We start from the raw sequence: 21,939 nt of genomic DNA, 5'->3' as shown, positions 1-21,939 counted from the left end.
GGCAGAAGGGGAAAGAGCATCTCAAGCAGACTCCTTGCTGAGCACAGACCCAACACAGGGCTCCATCCCACCACCCTGAGCTCATTCTGTGAGCCAAAATCAAGAGCCTGATGTTCAGCCAACGGAGCCACTGAGGTGCCGCTTCCCCCAACAATGTCTTTTTTTTTTTTTAAATGCAAATATGATCAGCTTTCATCCTGCTTAAAAGTCTTTACGGACTTCCCCATCAGCTTTTATAAACGTTCAGACTCCTTAGCATGGAGAGAAATATCTTCATAATCCCACCTCAGCCTTGCCTTTCCATAGTCACCACAGTCCCTTGCACATTCTACATTCTCTAGCTACACTATGTGGCTCATGATTTTCCAAAAGTGTAATATTTCATGGTTCTATATATAATTTATTTTCCTGCAGTATAAAATCTACCGCTCGCTTGTTTCCCCTGCTGACACCTATTGAGTTTTCAGTGAATTAAGCATGATTTTGAAAGACTCTACTGATTCCTTCAACTGGGAGAATTTTGTTTACCATTGTGTGTCTGTGATGGTCTTCTTTATGGACTTTTTATAAATTACCATAACACACCCATCTATATTTATATATAACACACATATGTATTATAACACACATATAACATAATGAACAAAAGTTGTCTTTCTTTTCCATTGCCAGTGTAACGGTGTTAATAGAAAAGAGATAGTTTTATACATATTAGTGTCTATGAGGGTCCATAATACCTACAGGAGCCCCATAAATGATTGCTGAATGAATGGATTTATGGGTTTTTACCTTTTTATTAGTGTTAATTTTAATTCTATGAATGGATTTATGTTTTATACTTTATGAACATGGTTTTTGCTGGTCAAAATGGACAGATATTGGTACCTCTGAGTGCATCATTTCTTCTCACCATTGCAAACTAAATCAGTAAGTCATAACTTCATATAGAATTGACAGTTTTGATTTGTATTATTGTATTTAAAATCATTCTTCAGAATATTACTGTATGAAATGCATTATATTTTGCACAGATACTTAGCAAGGATTTTAAGTATTAAGCCTCTTAATCTCAGTAGGAAAAAAAAAGTGTACATTTTGGGTATTTCAAACATTTTTTCCACCCAAATAAATAGTGTATACCACCAAAAATATGGTTCAAGATTAGAAGCAATAAATGACATATACAACCTCCAAAAATATAGTTACAGTTTATTCATTCATTTATAGAGCAAATATTTTTTAAACACTTGTTCTAGTCACTCTTTTAGGCACGATGGATATGGCAATGAACAAAACAATTAAAAAGATCCTGACTTCGTAGAACTTATAGGTGTGAGATTACAACAGTTATATAATATGAAATAGTAAATATATATATATAATATATAAAATATATATATGTGATACATGTATCACAAATATTTTTTTTTCTTGATACCCCATCCATAACCCATCAACAGGTACCATTTTCATGCACACAGTCCTGGTTTCTGACAGCTAGAGCCTGAATTCTTTTCCTGAGAACTTTTACCAGGTGCCAGAGACTAATCCATTCTTGAGCATGAGAAACCCTAAAATTCCAAGTGTAAATGCCCTCTGGAAACTGCCATCAGCTAATGCATATGAGGATTTATTGGTTAAATAGTACAGTTTCCTTGATTCATGGCTACAAAAACTCTGAGGTTTGTATTCTGCACTAGTTTCCAGAGTTTCTAGCATGGGCAAGCCTCATTTTCTTCTTTAGTAACCCTTCGAAATACAATCTTTACTGGCTTCTATTCCTTTAGTTTTAACCTAAGGTTTTATATTTCAAGTGGGATTCTTGGAGACAATATGTAGTTAGTCTGGGTTTTTTTTTAATCTACTCTGACAATCTTTGTCTTTTAATTGCTGTAATTAGACCATTCTCATTAAAAGTGATTATTGATATAGTTGTTGTAATAGCTACCATGTTTGTGATTATTTTCAATTTGTTGAATTTATTCTTTGGTTCTCTGCCTGTCTTTCCCTGGTTCTAAATGAACAATTTATGATTCAACTTTATCACCTCTCCTGAAGTATAGATTACACTACTTTTTAATGCTTTTTTTAGTGGCTGATCTAGGGTTTACAACATAGGTATTTACTAATCTGAGTCCACCTTTATATAATACTGTACCATTTCACATACAATGTAGGTATCCTGTATGGGAGTATTCCTAATTCTTCCCCCAGTTTTTTCTGACATTGTTGTGATTCATCTTACTTATCTGTATGCAATAATCACCCAATTCATTTGTAGTATTATTGTTTTAAATAAAATTATCTTTGGGATTCATTAAGAATATGTAAGTATGTATAGATAAATAAAGATACAGATATACCTTGGTTGATATGCCTTAATTAATTTTTTTCTCCAATATTTTCCTACATAATTATCTTCCTGAAAAACTTCTTTTAGTATTTCTTGCAGGACATATTTCAATTCAATTCAACTAAATGAATTCATTTAGTTTTGTTTATCCAAGAAAGTCTAGTTCTGCTTCACTTTTGAGGAATAATTTTTCTAGATATTGAGTTCTAGGTTGATGTGGTTTTTGTTTTGTTCTGTTTTTCTTCAAACACTTCAAAATTTTCAAACTACTATTTCACTCTCCTCTCATTTGCATGGTTTCTGATGCAATCATTTTGTCGTAATCATTATCCATGTTTCTCCGCAAGTAAGGCTTTTCCCCCTGTTTTGAAATTTGAATTTAAGATTTTCTCTGTCTTTAGCTTTTTTGCCATATAAATATGATATGTCTAGATGATTGTTGCTGTTGTACTGTTATTCATATATTGGTATTCTTTGGGCTTCTTAAATCTGCTGTTTGGTGTATATTATTAATTGGAAAAATTTTCAGTCCTTATTACTTCAAATGTACTTTCTGCTCCATTGTCTCTCTTCTCCTGGTACTCCAAATATACATATGTTATACTGTCTGATATTATCCTATAGTTCCTAGATGTCCTTCTGTTCTGTTTCCTTCCTTTCTTCATTTCCAGTTTGGTAAGATTGTACGGATACATCTTCAAGTTTACTGGCTCTTTTTCTCAGCTGTGTCACATCTACTGATGAGTCCTTTGAAGGCATTTTTTCATTTTAGTGAAACTATTTTTGATGTCTATCATTTTCATATGATTCTTAAAATTTTTAAATTTTTATTTACATAAATTATTATTTACATAAATATCCTTACATTTTTGCCTACTTTTTCTATTAGAGACTTTAGCACATCATAATTGCGTTAAATTCCCTCTCCGCTAATACCAGCATCTATGTAATATCTAAATTCTGAGCCTTGTTCTAGTGCTTATCATTTCTCTTCATACTGTTTCTTTTTCTTACCTTTTAGAATTCTTTGTAATTTTCAGTTGAAAACTATCAGAAACTAAGGTCTTCTAGTGTCCTTGATTGTGTGTAACTTCTTAATCCCCTATGCACATCTCCTCAGAAAAAGTGTGTAATGTACAACTCCTTCAGCTCTAATTCACTGTGATACTGGAGCCCTATGGCTGGGTTAGGAAAGTGTGGGGAGAGGGAGCATTTTATAACCTTTCAATATTAGTCCTCTAATGTATCTCCATCTCAGGTCTATGACCTACGTGTTTCTCCTGTGATATAGCTCCTTTATCTGTCTCCCAAGCCCTTTCTCCATTTTTGGGGGGGTGGGGGGGCGGGTAAGAGGGGTTATTAGAATTCCCATTCTATATTTTGGAAGCCATGCCATGACCCTGTCATGACCTGTCAAACCCACAACTTTAATGATACAGGAAGACTATAGGGAAAGTAAATTCCTTTTCCTGGCTAGAAGAGCATCTTTGAATTCCAACATGGAAATACCCTATCCCTTGGAAGTGGATTTTAGTTATAGATAAGGCTCTTGACTTATTTCATAGTAGTTCTTTTGTTTGTTTGTTTTTGTTTTTTGTTTGCTTGTTTGTTTTCCCAACCACCTTCCTGGGACACCTTTCTCAGACTATCCTCATGAGAACCTAGTGGAATTCATTAAAAAAAAAAAAAAAAAAAAAAAAAAAAAAACAGAAAAGAAAAGAAAAAAAAAGCCTATAGAAATGTTTGGTGTCCCTCTAACATTTGAGCCACCAGGAGTTTCTGTCTCACACACTAGACCCTAGTCAGCACATAGAATTCATTAGTTAACATTTGAGACTTCCTACCAATTTATGGCTCCAGCAGTTTTTGACCCAGGGAAGCAGATATTTATCACTACATCTCTAAACATGCTTGTTTCTCCAGATTTTGAAGTGGACTTTTACCCTATGACCTTTGTTCTTTCACAGTTCTGAGAAAAATAATTGATTTTCATTTTTCATAGATAGTTCTTGTTATAAGGACAAGAACAATGATTTCCAAGCTCTGTACGTGCCAGAGCTGAAACCAGAAATCTTTATCTGCTTCCTACTCTCTTCTCACTTTGCTACTCTTCTGTCACTGTTTACTGAGATCACAAATAAACCGCTTAAATTCCACTACTGTCTCATTGTCTTTTTCTCAATGAACTCAAGCTTAGAAAACCAGTGAGACATTTTACTAGAGAAACTGTTCTGTCTTATCCTATATTACTGTTAGAACTGAGAGAGTAACAAATATGCATTAGATCATTGCATCCCTTTCCAATATCTTTCAGAGAAAATGGTTGCTACCTATAAAGTTAAGAGATTTCTTAAGATGAAAAAAAACTACCTTAAGTTACTATCACTCATCTACCCTGAAATGCTTATTTATTATTTATAAATTCTATATAAATAGAATTTCCATGTTGGAATTATTACTATTCATATGATATTTTATAAATACGAACTAGAATTCTTATTCTAGCTCAGCTAGCATTCAGCTTCAGAAAACATGATATACTTTTTTCTGGTTTGCTTTCAAAGTGGGATACTTATAGTCTTTATGTATGGGGAGAATGCAGAGTAATGTTAAATTTCAGTGAACTATTGAAATATGTTGTCCATCAGATCTTTCCAAACATGAAGGGAAAAGTGTTACCCAATTTTCTGTTGCCTTCTCAAGTTGTACTAAATACTGTGTTAAATTAACCAGATGGTCTAACAAGTCTTAGTCACAAGCAAGGCTTTCCTATAGGACCCATGGATGAAATCAGAAAGAGATGCCTCCAAAGAGGCATGCCAAGAGAAGTAGACAAGAATGTACTCTGATAATTAAAGTCTGGGGATCCATTTTTCTTTTACATGAACAGGTTCTGTGCAAGTTATCCAGTTGTTGTTATCAGTTAAACAAGAGAAGAGGAATAGATAAGGCCTTTTAAATTAATACTCTTGCTTGAAACTAATTCTGAAAGAAGTTACCAATTTTGAGAAACAACTTTGTCTAATCTCGTAAACGTGGCCATTAAAGTACATGGTGTCCTTGCTGTTGGGTATACTTAATTTTGCTCATCACGTTGTCCATATGATATTCAATACACAGTTTTTTGTTTGTTTGTTTTTCTTTTGTATTCTGTCTCTGCTTTCACCTTTCATGGTGGTATAGATGCATTTCTGTGGAATCCTTTTAAAAGAAAACCTTACATTTAAATGCATATATTTTATTATAATTCTATTTAATACATTGTGACTTTTGATAAAATTGTAACTTTCTGACTCAACCTTTAGTTGTCCCTTCTATAGTCTTCAAAACTATCTTGTTATCCATTTTTCAGCCTTTGAAATAATTGAACCTGGCCTTAAGAAGAGAATGACATATATTTTGAGACAATAGCACAGCCTTTGTCACTCAGAAATGGTTTCTCTCTTGACTAATAGAAAAGATATTTAAATCAGATAAAGGCAAACATCAGTTTTCCTACATGCCTTCTTTTGTACTCAGTCTCTCTTTCTTGTTAATATAGCTTTCAGATTCCAATACCCAGAGGTGTTCTATAACAGTTTGAATAAGCTTCCTCTTCTTCACATTAAGGGGGAAGATAAAAGAGGAAAAGCCGTAAATAGAATGAAACCCTACTGTGAGTGACAACCTGGATGGACCTTGAAACTATTACGCTAAGTGAAATAAGATGGAGAAAGACAAATACTCTATGATTTCACTCATATGTGGAATCTAAAACAAATGAACAAATAAAATAAAATAAAACAAAAACAAATTCACAGGTACAGGGAACAGACTAATGATAACCAGAGGAGAAGTGGTTTGGAGTGTACAAAATGAGTGAAGGGGTCAACTATATGGTGATGGATGCTAACTAGACTTGTGGTGGTGATTGCTTTGTATTCGGGTTTAAATTATAAAGCTGTACACCTGCAACTTATATAATAAGAACAAGGGAAAGAAGGCAGAGAATAAAAAAATGTTTTTCTTCCACAATGAGGATAAGAAAATTTATCTTTAAGGAAATAGCATTTTAGCAGAGATCTGCTGGAAGTTAACAACAAATTTGTACACACGTTGGTGTAAAAACATTCCATGAAGAATAAATAACAAGTCTAAGTATGAAAGTGGGTGTATGGTTGAAGAAGTTTCAGAAACATTAAGTAAATAAGGGTGGGTAAGGCAAAGTGAGAGAGAGAATGCTAGAAGATGATGGCAGATATATAGCCAGGAAAAGGTAAAGTAGGAATTGTATGTAGGTCGTTGTAAGAATGTTTATTCTAATGATGATGAAGGCTTATTGGAGAGTTTTGAACTGAAGAATGATACTGTCTGAAACTATTCTAGGAAATGTAGCTTGTGAGCAAAACATTCATAGGAAACTCCAAAAAAAGGAAAGAAAAGAAAAGAAAAACAACACATATAATTTTAGCCCAGTTCTTAAAAATGAAGCCTAGGACAAAAGCAGTTGGTTATTTGGGAAATTATTCCGGGAAGCAGAAATGAATGCTCCAGAGAAATAAAACAGGTAAATAAGAAAACCAACATAAGAGTATACTTATTGCCACTATTACACGTACTGGCACTCTATCTGGGACCCTCTGTGGAATCTCAGAAATGGGTCTCAGAAACGACTGCCTGATAAATTAAGGAGGAAAGAATTTATCCTGGAGCTGTTACCCTCCACAAGTCAAGAGTAGACCTATATTGAAGTAACTCCTCATCACTTCTGGGCTGTGCCTTTCTTGGTACTGAGGCAGCTCCTGCAAACACCCATTTCATGAATCAAAGAAGTCCCTGGACAGGAAAGGAAGACGTCTCAACGTAGGCTGGGGCGAAATACAGTCATGTGGCAGTGCTAAGTTGCTGGGCCGTCTCAGAGTCAATCACTTAAGTAATGACTAGAACAAAAGACACGGCCTAGAAGATGTGCACTATTTTATGGGAAATGTAAACTGTGGACTGGGTACTTCCAAATGAAGTGTCTTCTGCCTAGGTAGTCTTCTGGAAAAGAACAGTTTTGCTATCTCTTTGGTATTTATTTATTTATTTTTTTAAAAAAGATTTCATTTATGGGGCACCTGGGTGGCTCAGTGGTTAAGCCTCTGCCTTCGGCTCAGGTCATGATCCCAGGGTCCTGGGATCGAGCCCCGCATCTGGCTCTCTGCTCAGCAGGGAGCCTGCTTCCTCCTCTCTCTCTCTCTCTGCCTGCCTCTCTGCCTACTTGTGGTCTCTGTCTGTCAAATAAATAAATAAAATCTTTAAAAAAAAAAAAGATTTCATTTATTTGTCAGAGAGAGAAAGAGAGAGAGAGAAAGAACAAGCAGGGAGAGCAGCAGGCAGAGGGAGATGCAGACTCCCGCTGAGCAGAGAGAACAACATGGGACGTAATCCCAGGGCCCTGGGATCATCACCTTAGCTGAAGGCAGACATTTAACCCATGAGCCACTCAGGTGTCCCTTTATGATTTGTTTCTTCATTATAATCAAAATGTATCAAAGACTTGTTTTAGCTTCCTTTTTTAAAAGAACTTATGATGAAATTTATCCTGAATTTACATCACAAGGTTGCTTTTCTTCTTCTTTTTTTTTAATTATGTTCAGTTAGCCAATATATAGTACATCATTAGTTTTCTTTTTTTTTTTTTAAAGATTTTATTTATTTATTTGACAGAGAGAAATCACAAGTAGGTAGAGAGGCAGGCAGAGAGAGAGAGAGGGAAGCAGGCTCCCTGCTGAGCAGAGAGCCCGATGCGGGACTCCATCCCAGACCCTGAGATCATGACCTGAGCTGAAGGCAGCGGCTTAACCCACTGAGCCACCCAGGCGCCCACATTATTAGTTTTTGATATAGTGTTCGAGGATGCTTTTATTCTTGATGACGTAATAGCAGAGAGACAGATAGTGGGAGAGAGGGAGATTTTTCTGAGCATTTTAAGTGTTAATTACATACAAATATTCCTTTTCAGCATTGAAAATAATTATGTATTAACAGTGCCCAATCTATTTATATTTTTGTAATTTTAATATTTTTTTTAAGATTTCATTTATTTAATTGACAGAGAGAGAGAGATCACAAGTAGGCAGAGAAAGAAGGGGAAGCAGGCTCCCTGCTGAGCAGAGAGCCTGATGCGGGGCTCGATCCCAGGACACTGAGATCTTGACTGAGCGGAAGGCAGCGGCTTAATCCAGTGAGCCACCCAGGTGCCTCACATAATTTTAATTTTTTAAAAGGAGTATTCCTAGCAGAAATATTAGGATGTAATATAGGATCACAGTTCCTATTTAGCAGTGATAATTTATATACAGCATAGCTTGGTATTAGCTCTAAAAGTATTCCCCAAATAACTGGATACTATAAACCTAAGCATGAGCGCAACTGTTTTAAAACTATTATGTAGCTAGTGCTGCTAGTTTCTGTTTTGTTTGCTTGTTATATATGCCCAAAAGTGTCTACATATATGTTGAATGTCTGCCAATGCTTGGCTCCGAAAAAAACATTGGAGAAAGAGAAATGAATGCAACAGCTACAAATCCCTGCCCTCACGGAGCTCACATTCCTTGGAGAAGACTGCTTGACTGTACCAAGTTATGGATGCCTTTCAGAAGAGGCTGAATATTATTTGACACCAAATGTTATGCTGAAGCCACCATGAAATGTGTCCTTTTGGGAAATAACTTTTCTCCCTTCAAAGTACTATTGGCGGATGCCTGGTCAAGCAGCTGTCTTCAGCTCAGGTCATGATCCCAGCGTCTTGGAATCAAGTCCCACATCTGGCTCCTTGCTCGGCGGGGAGCCTGCTTCTCCCTCTGCCTCTGCCTGCCAATCTGCCTGCCTGTGCTCACTCGCTCACTCTCTCTCCCTCTCTCTTTCTGACAAATAAATAAATAAAATCTTTAAAAAAAAAAAAAAAAGTACTATAATGGGCGCCTGGGTGGCTCAGTGGGTTAAGCCGCTGCCTTCGGCTCAGGTCATGATCTCAGGGTCCTGGGATCGAGTCCCGCATCGGGCTCTCTGCTCAGCAGGGAGCCTGCTTCCCTCTCTCTCTCTCTGCCTGCCTCTCTGTCTACTGTGATCTCTCTCTGTCAAATAAATAAATAAAATCTTTTTAAAAAAAAGTACTATTGGTACATTGGTACTATTCATTTTTTAATAAATGGTTGATGGAAAGGCCCTGGGCCTGTTGATAAACCACTAACTTCATTATTTCAGTTTGCCGATCTGCAAAAAGTATTACACTGTGCAATTGTTAAGGTTGCCTATTGAAACATTCTTGACGTTCTAGCTTTGGAATTACATGCTACTTTCCTGAAAGTAAGGATTCAACCTTCACTATTTTTAGAAATATCTAAAATGGGATGGATTTGGATGACCTGACTAGCTACAAGAAACTAGTTCCTCCATCACTTTCAGTGGGACATTACAGAAATTGGGTACTTTCTTGAATAGAGTGGGTTTGCCAGAAAGAAGGGGAAAATTTGAAGTTGAGTTTACTTAAACCACTGTGCCCTTTTTTCATCTCACTCAAATATATTTATTACCTTCTGCAGTGGAATGGTTGTGTTGAATATGTCATTGTGCTTTATAAGCTCAGCCAGTGCTCCTTCAGTATCATTCACAATGAAGGAGAAGGGCCATGGGGCATTGAAGCATGTCACCTAATAGAGGCTGATTTTGTCTACATACATTTGAAAAGAATGTATGATCAGTGACAATACCTATGATTCCTTTCCCTTATGATGCACCTACAAACAACCAATTCTTCTAGTCTCTAACATTTTCTAGAATACAGCCCTAAATCTTTACTGTAGTTTGTTTCAAATTGAAAGTTCTAATGTAACAAATGTTCCTTACTGTGTAATTTGTTACAAAATTAGCTTCAACTATGCTATATTTTTTTAACATCTTAGAAGATGATAGATGATAAATAGATGATAGAATAAACATGTCAAAATATTAACAACAATTTTAATTAAGTGAAGGTCATATAAGAGTTTATTATTGGGGTGCCTGGGTGGCTCATTCAGTTAAGTTCTGAATCTTGATTTCAGATCAGGTCATGATCTCAGGGTTGTGGGATTGAGCCCAGCTTGAAGTCTACCTGTCCCTCTCCCTCCCCTAGCTCTTTCTCTCTAAAAAATAAATAAATAAAATCTTTTCTAGAAAAAGTGCAATCTTTTTCTAGAAAAGATTTTATTTATTTATTTGACAGAGAGAATACAAGAAGGCGGAGCACCTGGCAGAAGGAAAAGGAGAAACAGGCTCCCCATGGAGCAGGGACTCTAATACGGAAAATGAACCCAGGACCCTGGGATCATAACCTGAGCCAAGGGCAGATGCTTAATGATTGAGCCACCCAGACACCCCCAAAATCTTTTTTAAAAAGAGTTTATTATAATATTCTTGTAATATTTCTATAATTCCCAATATGTCTTCAAATTGTGAAGTATAATTTAGAAGTTTTTCTGAAAAATAAATTATAACGCATAACAAAACTAAGAGAAGGAAGACAAAATAAAAGAGACTGAGAAACATCAGATCACAGGAATGTATGAGCTTTATTTGAAATATACTTTTAAAAAAAGCATACAACCTTCGAATTTCAAAAGAAAATAAATCCACTTTACTTCAAACTATTAGATGATTGTAGTTACTTGAACACACTGTATATTCAATGATAGTAAGGAATGATTGTGCTTTCTTCATTTTTTTTTTCTTTAGATCTGATATTGGTTTTGTGATGATATGTCTAAAAAGTCCTATTTTAGAGATACATTCTGAAAGATTTACAATTAACATTAGATGAATTTGAGGATTTCCTTTAAAATTATCTGGAGCACAGGAAAGGGTAAATGGAAGGAGATAGGATAGTTGAAACGAGGTCAACCCTGAGTTGATTGACTGTTGAATCTGGCTGATGGTTATGTGTGGGTTATTACACTATTTCTCCTTTTTTTTTTTTTTTTAATTTGTCAGAGAGAGAGAGAGAGCACAAGTAGGCAGAGCTACAGGCAGAGAAAAAGGGAGAAGCAGGCTCCACACTGAGCAAGGAGCCCAATGTGGGACTCGATCCCAGGATCCTGGGATCATGACCTGAGGGGAAGCCAGATGCTTAACCCACTGAGCCACCCAGGAGCCCCACTATTTCTGCTTTTTTTTTTTTATGTGCTTAAAAATTTGAACATAATAAATGCTGTGAACAAGATTACTTTGGTTCAAATATGGGCTGCACATTTATTCATTGTACATCCTTGAGCTAATTATTTAACTTTCCTATACTTTGGTACTTTCACCTATATTGAGAAAATGTTTATAATACACATCTCTATAAATTTAATCGGGATTAAGTGAGTTAATACATGCACACTCTTAATCAGTGACTGATCCTAAACAAGCACTGAGTAAATGTTCACTATTCTTTTTAGATTTGTTTTTCTCTTCAAATCTAGGCTAAGGCTAATATTTTGGAAGAATGCAATTTACCTACAAATTTCAGTTTGCTTTACTCAAAAATTCTCCCATTTTTGTGGAAAGAATATGTAAGAAACAATTATTGCTTCTCTGAGGGAATATCAGTCTTAGAAAGAAAAAATAAACCTACACAATAATAAGAAATAATGAAATATTTTGAGAGAGGAAGTAGCTTAACTATAATTATAATTAATGGAGAAAATCACTAGTTTACAAAGAAATTGCTGTTCAAGAATATTATTTTGAGAGCTAATTCAGCTTTGAGCCAAAAACTATTGCCATTATAATATAACTCATATTGATTGGAATTTTATCTCTCCTTCACACACTTTAGCCATGAAATCATAGTACTTAATTTTTGTTTCATTTTAATTTGCTAATCCACAAAGTATTATTTTAAAGATTTTATAAAAATTCAGTAACGAGTTTAGTTATATATATACCTCATTTTCATCTTTTTAAACAAGTTTTTTTTTTTTTTAAGATTTTATTTATTTATTTGACAGAGAGAGATTACAAGTAGGCAGAGAGACAGGCAGAAGCAGGCTCTCCACTGAGCAGAGAGCCGGATGCGGAGATTGATCCCAGGACCCTGAGATCATGACCTAAGCCAAAGGCAGAGGCTTAACCCACTGAGCCATCCAGACACCACTAAACAAACTTTTTTAAAACAACATACTGGAAGGGATCAAAAAGAATAAAAGAAATATTTCACATATCTGCTGAGAAATGGTAAATTAAATATTGAATTGATAAGTCATGTGTAAATGATTTGAAAGATTTTGTAGCTTACCACTTCGTGCAGTTGATAAAACTAATAGAAAAATGGATCATTGTCTTTACAGTAAGAAACTGGATTATGTAATTTTAGATTATGGCAAGCATATTTATCAGTTACTATAATGTATATTATAAGGTATACATACAAATATGATGAATTATATGGTATGTAATATGTGCATCAATATACAGTACAATAAAGTAAGGAAAGTCTTATTCATTAGATTATAATTAGTGAACCACATTTATATTTTGTGGAAGCAATTTAAACATTCAAACTATGAGTCCTTTTTAGCTGCTGTATTTAGAGAGAGGATAATTGCCATTGACATAGAGAGGACTGTGTCATCTCATCTCCATATCCCAGTGCCTGAGAGTGTTAATTTCTTACAGTAACACATTAGAGGCCTGAATATGTAGTTAATTTGAATTTTAAAGGAATCTAGAATCTGTAAGTTAGAAACATAATATATTCTGTGGTAGCAACTGAAATTCAGTCTTCATATCAGCACTTCAACAAAAGACCTGAACAATGTTTCAATATGTAGAATTTATTTATGTCTAACAACATTAACATTAAAGGAACCATGACACAGAAAGTAAATTTAAATTTAAGAAAACCTAAAAGCCACAAACATTTTGCTATTTTATGTCTTGTAAATGAAAGCTAATGCTAACTGACTACATTTTTCATTTTTTCAGGGGTTTGATTATATAGCTGTCTTTATTTACTATGGGCATGATGAAAGCAATCTGCTTATATACAGTTTAGTCCTTTTCAGTTTAGTTAAATAACTTGCAGAAAAGAATCTCATTTTCTAAAGATGTAGAGAGTTCTTAAAAATTCAACTTAAAATGATATGGGTCAAGACGAAAACATTAGTCAAATGAAATCTAGTTGAGATGAATAAATTACTCCCCAGATATTTAAAGAAACTAGCAAACAAAAATACGAAACTTGAATGTTTGTGCACCAATCCGGGCTTCTTCATGCAGGACATAGTCTAGATGTTCAGAATTTACAAGTTTATGTTAACTAAGCCATTGCCAGAAATCAGCAGCTGAATCAACATAACTATATGATTATTGTTTTTTTCTTTGCCAACAGGGCTCAGGAACTTGTTTAAGGAAGGGCTTCTCTTTCCTTGTTTGGTTAGCTTCTCCATGTTTTTGCTGTTCTTCCTGCCATTTATCTTGGCTTCTTCAGTTAATCTTATTCTCCTCGTTAAAGGAGAATAATTTCTCCTTTAAAAAGAGAAATTTTTAAATTTCATAATTTAAAGTTCATAATTTTTTCTGATTCAGTTTTCTGGAATTTGCTTTATTTTTCTTCATTATATTTTAACTCTAATTATTATGCTGAAATTGACAATTGTCAGAACAAAGTCAACAAGGGAAGAACTAATTGCTGCCTTCCTTGCAATTTTATTTTTTAGGATTATGCTGAGAAAGAGAACAGCATAGCAAAAGCGTTGGAAGATCTGAAGGCCAATTTTTATTGCGAACTCTGTGACAAGCAGTACTATAAGCATCAAGAGTTTGACAATCACATTAATTCATATGACCACGCTCACAAACAGGTAAGAAAGAGGTGTCAAAAAAACCCTGATATTTCTAAACCTTTGTAATAATTTACATTGTATAAACTATATATATAAATACAATATTTTTATGTTTTGTTACGCAATTTTTAAAGATGCCATTTGGGGATGATAATTTAATGATTTAGAGCAAAAGACAGTTTTTTGGTTTTTCTTTTTTTTTTTTTTAAAAGCTCTAGAAGTAAAGTCTTATATAAATAACTAACACAAAGAAATACCAGTCAGTTACCTTTTCAGTGATTGGAGGTAACTCAAAAATTATTTATTAATTTTAAATGTTTTAAGCAACTATTGAAATTTATCAAATGTGAATGAACTTATAATTCTTTACAGAAACCATTTTCCATTTAAACCCCCATAAAAATATGAAAAAAAGCTAATTTAATATGGTAAAAATCATCCATAGTTATTGGTTAAGTAAGCACTTAATATGTGTATGATATAGTCTACTTTAATATTTTCATTTTGCTATCAATTATAAATCCAAGATTGATTTTTTTCAAAGCTCTGTGTAAAGACAAGTTTACAACAGTGATGTCTGAAGTGAAGTTAATAATACAGATTCCATTTTCTCGTATGGTTTACATTCATCAGAGCAAAGTCTTAACATTGATTATTTAGCTTGATATGATACAGTATAATAGTTATCACTAACTTATGTTTTCTTAGCCATTACTTACAAATATCATCTACATATCACTTTGGTATTAATAAAAGGTATATTTTAGCCCATGAATTTGCCCTAACTTTCCATTAACATTAGAGTTATTTGGCATAAGAAAGAATAGAGGAAAATGATTATGCTGAGGTTGATTATGAATCAACCCTATGTATCTTCTTTTGCTGTCAATCCTTCCATTCTTTTACACCAACAAAACTGTGCTTGAGGAGGACATGAGAACATGAGCCTTAATTTATATTCATCACTAATTAAGGCATACAGATCTTGATGATTTACCCTTGCCTTTCTTCTTGCAGATCTACTTGCACACTAGGTAAGGGAAAATTTCTGATGGAAATATTGTTCATTTTATTACATAAAAATACAAAATATGAATATATATACACACATTCATATATCCTATTAAAATCCATCAGACAATAGTATTGATTTAATTTCACAGTTAGTGACATATATTCTATAAAAGGATTTACCACAGGAGAAGCTTCTCCTGATGTGGTAAATCTGAGAAAGTTGTTCCTTCGATTTTTCCTAAGTACCTAAAAGCACAAGATAGGTTATAACACATATGTTTCATTGTGTAAACTAGATATTTGGAAACATGTGTGTGTGTGTTTTACGACTATCTTACAGCTATTACTATCTTTTGCCAAAGAATGCTTTATTCCACCATAGATTGCCTGGAAGATCAGATTCATAAATCATTATGAGGGCCTTTCCAGTTCCATATTCTTAATAGAGTTAAGATACCACATAGAGTGTTAAGACCCAGTCAGGGTAATTCAGGCTGGGACTGGGCTATTATTTTGAAAATCCAGAGGGTCACTTCCAGTAATGGTTTGGGATATCAGGCCCTAGAGATGGATACATTATCTGGATGGTCATGGAGTCTGATAGATAGCAGTTTTAGCTGATTAATTTAGCATGAATTGATGTTCAGCAGCTGAAAATATTTAAGATTTATATCCCTTTCCCATAAGATACTGGTAAATCTTTCAGAGTGTCTTCCAAAAATACAATCCCCCTTTTCTGAGCAGTAGCCTCACCCTACGACTGTTATCAATATTCCTACTACATGATGTCACACCTTGGCACCATGAAGTAGAGAGGGATGAAATTTGAAGAAGGATAATTCAGATTTTATTTTCTCCTGAGATATTATAGTTGAGATACAAAAAGAAAAAAAAATCTGTCTTTAGTCTGACTGTGGTTGGACCAAATACTTAAAAATATAATCCTGAGTTGTGGCTAAGTACATGGAAAAGTTGAGAAAGTTGGTATAATCAATGTCCATATTACCAGCACTGAACTTTCAGGTAGGAAAACCCACGTGTGATTTGGATACTTCTTGAATGGAATTAGAAAAAAGCAAAGAGGCCACACATCTGACATATTCATTTGCTACACATATTCATTCGCTACATATATACACATATATCCAAGGGCCACCAGATTCAGGGAGAAAGGGAGGAGGAGTTATTGGTGGAATGAGTCCTAACCCTACCACTTACCTGACTTGGGTAAAATACACAAGGTTCAATTAACTCAAATATTCATTGTTAGGGAGGATAAATGAGAGAATGCACATGACCACACTTAGCAGAGTACTTGAAAAATAGTAAAAGCTCAATATTTAATTAATTTTGTTATCACTACTTGCTAAAGTTTCTTTTCTCCTAGAATGTTTGGGACACTGACAGTTTGCCTTTGAGACTGCTTTTATTTAGGCTTCCAATAAAGATCTATTTTTGCTTCAAAAAGGCTAATAAAGTCTAAAACGTATCCAAGTAATCGTGACCTAAGCGCAGTGTGCCTGCCTCATGTATCTTTGCAAATCTGTTATGACAAACTCTGTGTTGCATTTGAACTCGAAGCTTCAAAGAAAAATCTATTTCTCTCATCCACATGTTCTTTGGGTAACTTCAAAATCTCTCTCAAGCTCTCATCGCCAAGACTTGCTAACAGAGAATTAGAAAAAGGAAGAGGCATGGGTGTACAGAGGTGATCACAATAGTTCACAATTCAGGGTTCATTTTTAGAATATTTTCTCTTTAACTTTGAAACTTGAAAGCCATTGGATTGTGACCTTTTAATGGCAAGGACCATTCTCTTTTTGTCTTCATTCCTCACAGCATCTAATGCAGCATCTTGCACAGGTAGACACCCAATCAGGGCTTCCTAGATGAATATAAAAGGGCTAGAGTCAAAATGCATTTAAGATCTCGTAATGAGCCACAGTTTCAAGACAGATAACCACTGAGTAGTATATAGAATTCTTGAATCTTTCTACTGTACATCTGAAACAAATGTAAAAAAAGTGTGGCAATCATACTGTTTTTAAAAAAAGATGGTTGGGGGCTCCTGGATGTCGGGTTCAGTGCTTAGTGGGGAGTCTGCTTGAGATTCCCTTTCCCCTTCTCCTTCTGCCCCCCAGTACTTCTCCCCTGCTCTTGCACTCTCTCTCTCTCTCTCTCTCTCTCTCATTCTCTCTTTTCTCTAAAATAAATAAATAAATCTTAAGTAAAAAAAGATGATTAGAATAGTTCCAAGTGAACTCTATCATTCTGAATTCTAGCCGTTGAGATTTTTAAAAATTGTTTTAAGTGGGAAACTCAGCATCTGGTAAAAAGAAAAGGTTTTCCTCTAAACCCTTTGACCTATTTATCTGCCCTTAAACTAAAGCCACACTGTGTCTGTCTTCTCACCTGGCAGCCTTTGGGCAATTCAGAGTTATTTTCACTGTAAGAGATTTGTCACACTGGTGTTATGAAGAGATAGAAAAGGGAATGATTGCCTTATTGCCGCTGCCCCTCAAACACTTTGATTTTTACTTTCGTGGCTTCAGTATGGCTGAAGTATTTCCCAAAAGGCCCTGAAGTGACCTTCCCCAGCAAGTCAAGATTCAGTGCTTTATGGCGTGCTGTTTTGTTCTGCTCTAGAGGAAGTCATGGTCAGGCCAGGTTGTTGGAATTTGCCGGTCCTGCAGGGACTTGTATTGCTATAAAAATGGAACAGACTTATTCTCAAATTTGAACATTTCCTAATAACTGAAACTTCTGTCACTAACCTGATACTTGAGAAAAGAATCACTTCTTGATGTTTGGACCTAAATTTTAATCTGCAAAATAATATTTAAAGGTTAATGGGAAAATACAAGGTACAGGTAAAATAATGTATGATTCAATCCATTTTGAACCCCTTCCTTGGGATTTTTCTTCTGGTGTGTGCTTCAATCTCTTTGTAACTGTTACTATTTTGTTTAGTCATTTCAAGGATGAGAAGAATGGAAAGTCATACAATTTCCTCCTGTAGCACCTTCCCACTGCCCAAAAGTACCTGCTCCAGGAAAAGTACAAGTATATGTCTAGCTAACCATGGAACTGTATTGTTTTGACATTTCATAGTCAAAGCCATAACTTGAATAGAATTTAACTGTAGTTTTGGTCCATTGTTGAGTTTGAGGCAGCATCTGGATAAAATAATCATTTCTAGTATCAGCCAATGCCATTTTCATAAACCTTGCCCAGTGAAGTTCAAATCTATTTCCTTTCCATCCTCCACTGTCTGTAAGGTTGAAGGCTGGTGACTGAGTCATTTGAGTTAGTCAATGTTGAGGGTGTGTGAAAAATACTACAACTTTAATGTTTGTGCTCTATGTTATCTAAATATAATTATGAGAAAAAAAAAGAGTTAAAAAGCTACATTATAGTAGAGAAATGCATCTAATATCAAAAGTTTCATTTTATAATTGTCAATTATGTTTTGTAAATGAATACAAAGAGCGTTCCTTTATCCCTCCTGTGCTTGTTACCTCTAAAAATTTCATTTTGTAGTACAATTGCAACAATAGCTATAAGGCAAACTTTTTAAGCCACGGTGGAGTATCTTTATTGATTTGTTTGTTTGCTTTATTTTAATAGAAATATAGTTGGCATACAATATATGTTAGTTTCATGTGTATAACATGGGGACTCGACAATTATAGATATAGTACAAAATGCTCAATACAGTAAGTATAGTTACCATCTGTCACCATACAGAGTGTTACAGTATTACTGACTATATTCCCTGTGCTATGTTTATCCTCCCTGTGGCCTCTTTATTTTACAACTGGAAGTCTGTACCTCTTAATTCCTTTCACTTTTTTCTCCTTTCTTCCTACCCATCTCTCCTCTGGCAACCACCAGTTTGTTTTCTGCATTTATGAATCTGTGTCTGTTTTGTTTTCTTTTCCTTTTAGATTCCACATATAAGTGAAACCATAGGGCATTTTTCTATGTCTGACTTATTTCACTTAGCATAATACCCTCCATGTCCATCCATGTTGTCACAAATGACAAGACTTCATTATTTTTATGCTTGAGTATTATTCCATTGTGTAGATGGGTACCTCATATTTTCTTTATCCATTCATTCATCAGTGGACACTTGGGTTGCTTTCATATCTCGGTTATTATAAATAATGCTGCTATGAACATGGGGGTACATGTGTTTTTTTCAAATAAGTGTATTTTTTTCCTTTGGGTAAATGCCCAGAAGTGGGGTTACTGAACCCTGTGTTATTTCCATTTTTAATTTTTTGAGAGAACTCCATACTGTTTTCCATAGTGGCTGCACCAATTTACATTCTTTCCATATATCTGTTGAACATCTTTTGTTTCATATAGTTCCATCTGTTTGCTTTTGCTTTCATTTCCCTTGCCTGGGGAAAAAGAACCAGAAATATATTTCTAAGGCCAATGTCCAAGAGTTTACTGCCTGTTTTCTTTTAGGAATGTTATGGTTTCAGGTCTTACATTTAAGTCTTTAATACATTTTTAATTTATTTTTCAAGCAGTTCAGTTTCATTCTTTTGCACACAGCTGTTCAGTTTTCCTAATACCATTTATTGAAGAGACTGTTCTTTCTCCTTTATATATTCTTGCCCCCTTTCCTATAGATTAATTGACCATATAAACGTGGGTTTATTTCTGAGCTCTCTCTTCTGTTTCATTGATTTATGTGTTTATTTTTGTGAGAGTAACATACTGTTTTGTATAAGATAGCTGTGTAGTATAGTTTGAAATCCAGGATCGTGATACCACCAGCTTTGTTCTTTTTTAAGATTGCTTTGGCTATTTGGGGGTCTTTTGTGGTTCCATAGAAATTTTAGGGGTATTTGTTCTAGTTATATGAAAAATATTATTGGAATTTTTTTAGGGATTGCATTGAATCTGAAGATTGCTTTGAGTGGCTATGTACATTTTACCAATATTGATTATTTTAGTTCTTGAGCATGGCATATCTTTCCTTTTACTGTGTATCTTTATTTTTATTGTAATAATCATTTATTAATGCCTGGGAGTGTATTTTTCTTGTAGGATACATGATGACTTGGTCGGTGGCTTCAATTAAATTATCTCCCTTTATTGTACTATATTATTTTATTTTATTGTACTATGTTTACAGTGATACTTTAACAAATACATTTTACAAGAATATATGTTTTCACAAATAATTTGTTTAGAGATTTGTTATATATTTTATATTCTATAGATTTATATATCTTTTATTCTTTTAAAAAAGTAAATCTTTTAAAACAAAATTTTATTTATTTGTCAGAGAGAGTGAGAGCACAAGCAGAGGAAGTTGCAGGCAGAGGGAGAAGCAGGCTCCCTGCTGGGAAAGGAACCTGATGTCAGGACTTGATCCCAGAACCCTGAGATCTCAGAGTCCTAGGGTCACAACCTGAGCCAAAGGCAGATGCTTAACCAACTGAGCCACCCAAGCATCCCAATTTATACTTTTTAAAAACACCTTCCTGTTCTGTGCTGCATGTGTCACTGTGGCTTTGCCCCATCTTCTGGGCTGTAATTAATAGTATTCAAAATCTATTTCCTAATGTGTAAAAAAATGTCCAAGGACAATTTAAAAATAGTTGATGCTATTTAAGATAATTCTGCATTGAATGTAGCATGGAATATATGCAGATACCATATTTAGCATTACATTATGAGAGGTAATATATTAAATTAATGATGAAATTGCCCTGAGAAGTAGAGCAGAATTTCAAACAAAACTGCCTATCAATTCTCTGCAACCTCCACCCCTCATAACTTTCATCTCCATATTCAGCCCAGTTGTTGAAAATCAAACACATAGGAGATGTACTATATATACATTCCTTGGAGAACCTGTGCAGAACCCATTTTCAGTATATGGTTGACTCTCCCCCTAGCTTCACTAAAGCAACTTGCCCTATCACATCCTTTGCTCAGGTGATAATCTGTTTCTTCTGTTTGTTCGGTGTGTATTCTGAGAATAAGTACCTAATTCCACAGTGAGGTGTACAAACATTCAAGAATTTAACCTGAACCTGTATTTGAACAGCACTGTGTTGGAATGATGGAGTCCAGAGTTTCTTGCAAGTACTAACAGCTGCCTACAAAAAGAAACCACTGTTTCAGGCACTGAGAACTCAGGGATTTTTGTGATTGTTGTTTGTTTTTATCAGAGAACTATGGCAAGAAGGAAAAAGTGGCAGAAAACATAGAATATAAAGAGAAAACAGAGTATTTACCCTCAGTTCCTCCTTATAAATCCATTTGTTCTCATAGAATTCTTTTTGTTCAGACTAAATGTTAAAGCTATTTATATTTGCATGACTTCTTACTCCTTTTCACTTTTATTTCATTAAAAATGCATCTATATATATGACCATTTTGTGATATGAAAGAGAAACCCCACCTAATAATAAATTGATTTTTCTCTAATTTTCCTCACATGAATGAATACATTTAGATAGATACCATTTTTTAAAAGATTTTATTTATGTATTTATTTATTTGACAGACACAGATCACAAGTAGGCAGAGAGGCAACCAGAGAAAGAGGAGGAAGCAGGCTCCCTGCTGAGCAGAGAGCCCAATGCAGGGCTTGATCCCAAGACCTGGGGACCCTGGGATCCTGATCTGAGCTCGAGGCAGAGGCTTTAACCCACTGAGCCACCCAGGCACACCTAGATAGATACCATTTTGTATTCTACAGCATTCAGT

At 34.8% G+C, this 21,939-nt stretch overlaps 1 protein-coding gene across 1 annotated transcript in view; it reads left to right on the top strand.

The window, feature by feature from the left end:
- ZNF804A (zinc finger protein 804A) overlaps positions 1–21,939 on the top strand; it is a 284,329-nt gene that overhangs the window by 214,238 nt on the left and 48,152 nt on the right. Inside the window, exon 2 of the mRNA XM_004757844.3 lies at positions 14,059–14,202. Coding sequence (XP_004757901.2) covers positions 14,059–14,202 — 144 coding nt within the window. The remainder of the gene's footprint in view (positions 1–14,058; positions 14,203–21,939) is intronic.

The sequence above is a fragment of the Mustela putorius genome, unplaced genomic scaffold, assembly GCF_011764305.1.
Source record: "Mustela putorius furo isolate JIRA1106 unplaced genomic scaffold, ASM1176430v1.1 tig00003867_pilon_pilon_pilon, whole genome shotgun sequence".
Classification (NCBI taxonomy): Eukaryota; Metazoa; Chordata; class Mammalia; order Carnivora; family Mustelidae; genus Mustela; species Mustela putorius.
The sequence above is the reverse complement of the archived record's forward strand: the minus strand, read 5'-3'. Positions and strand labels throughout refer to the sequence as shown.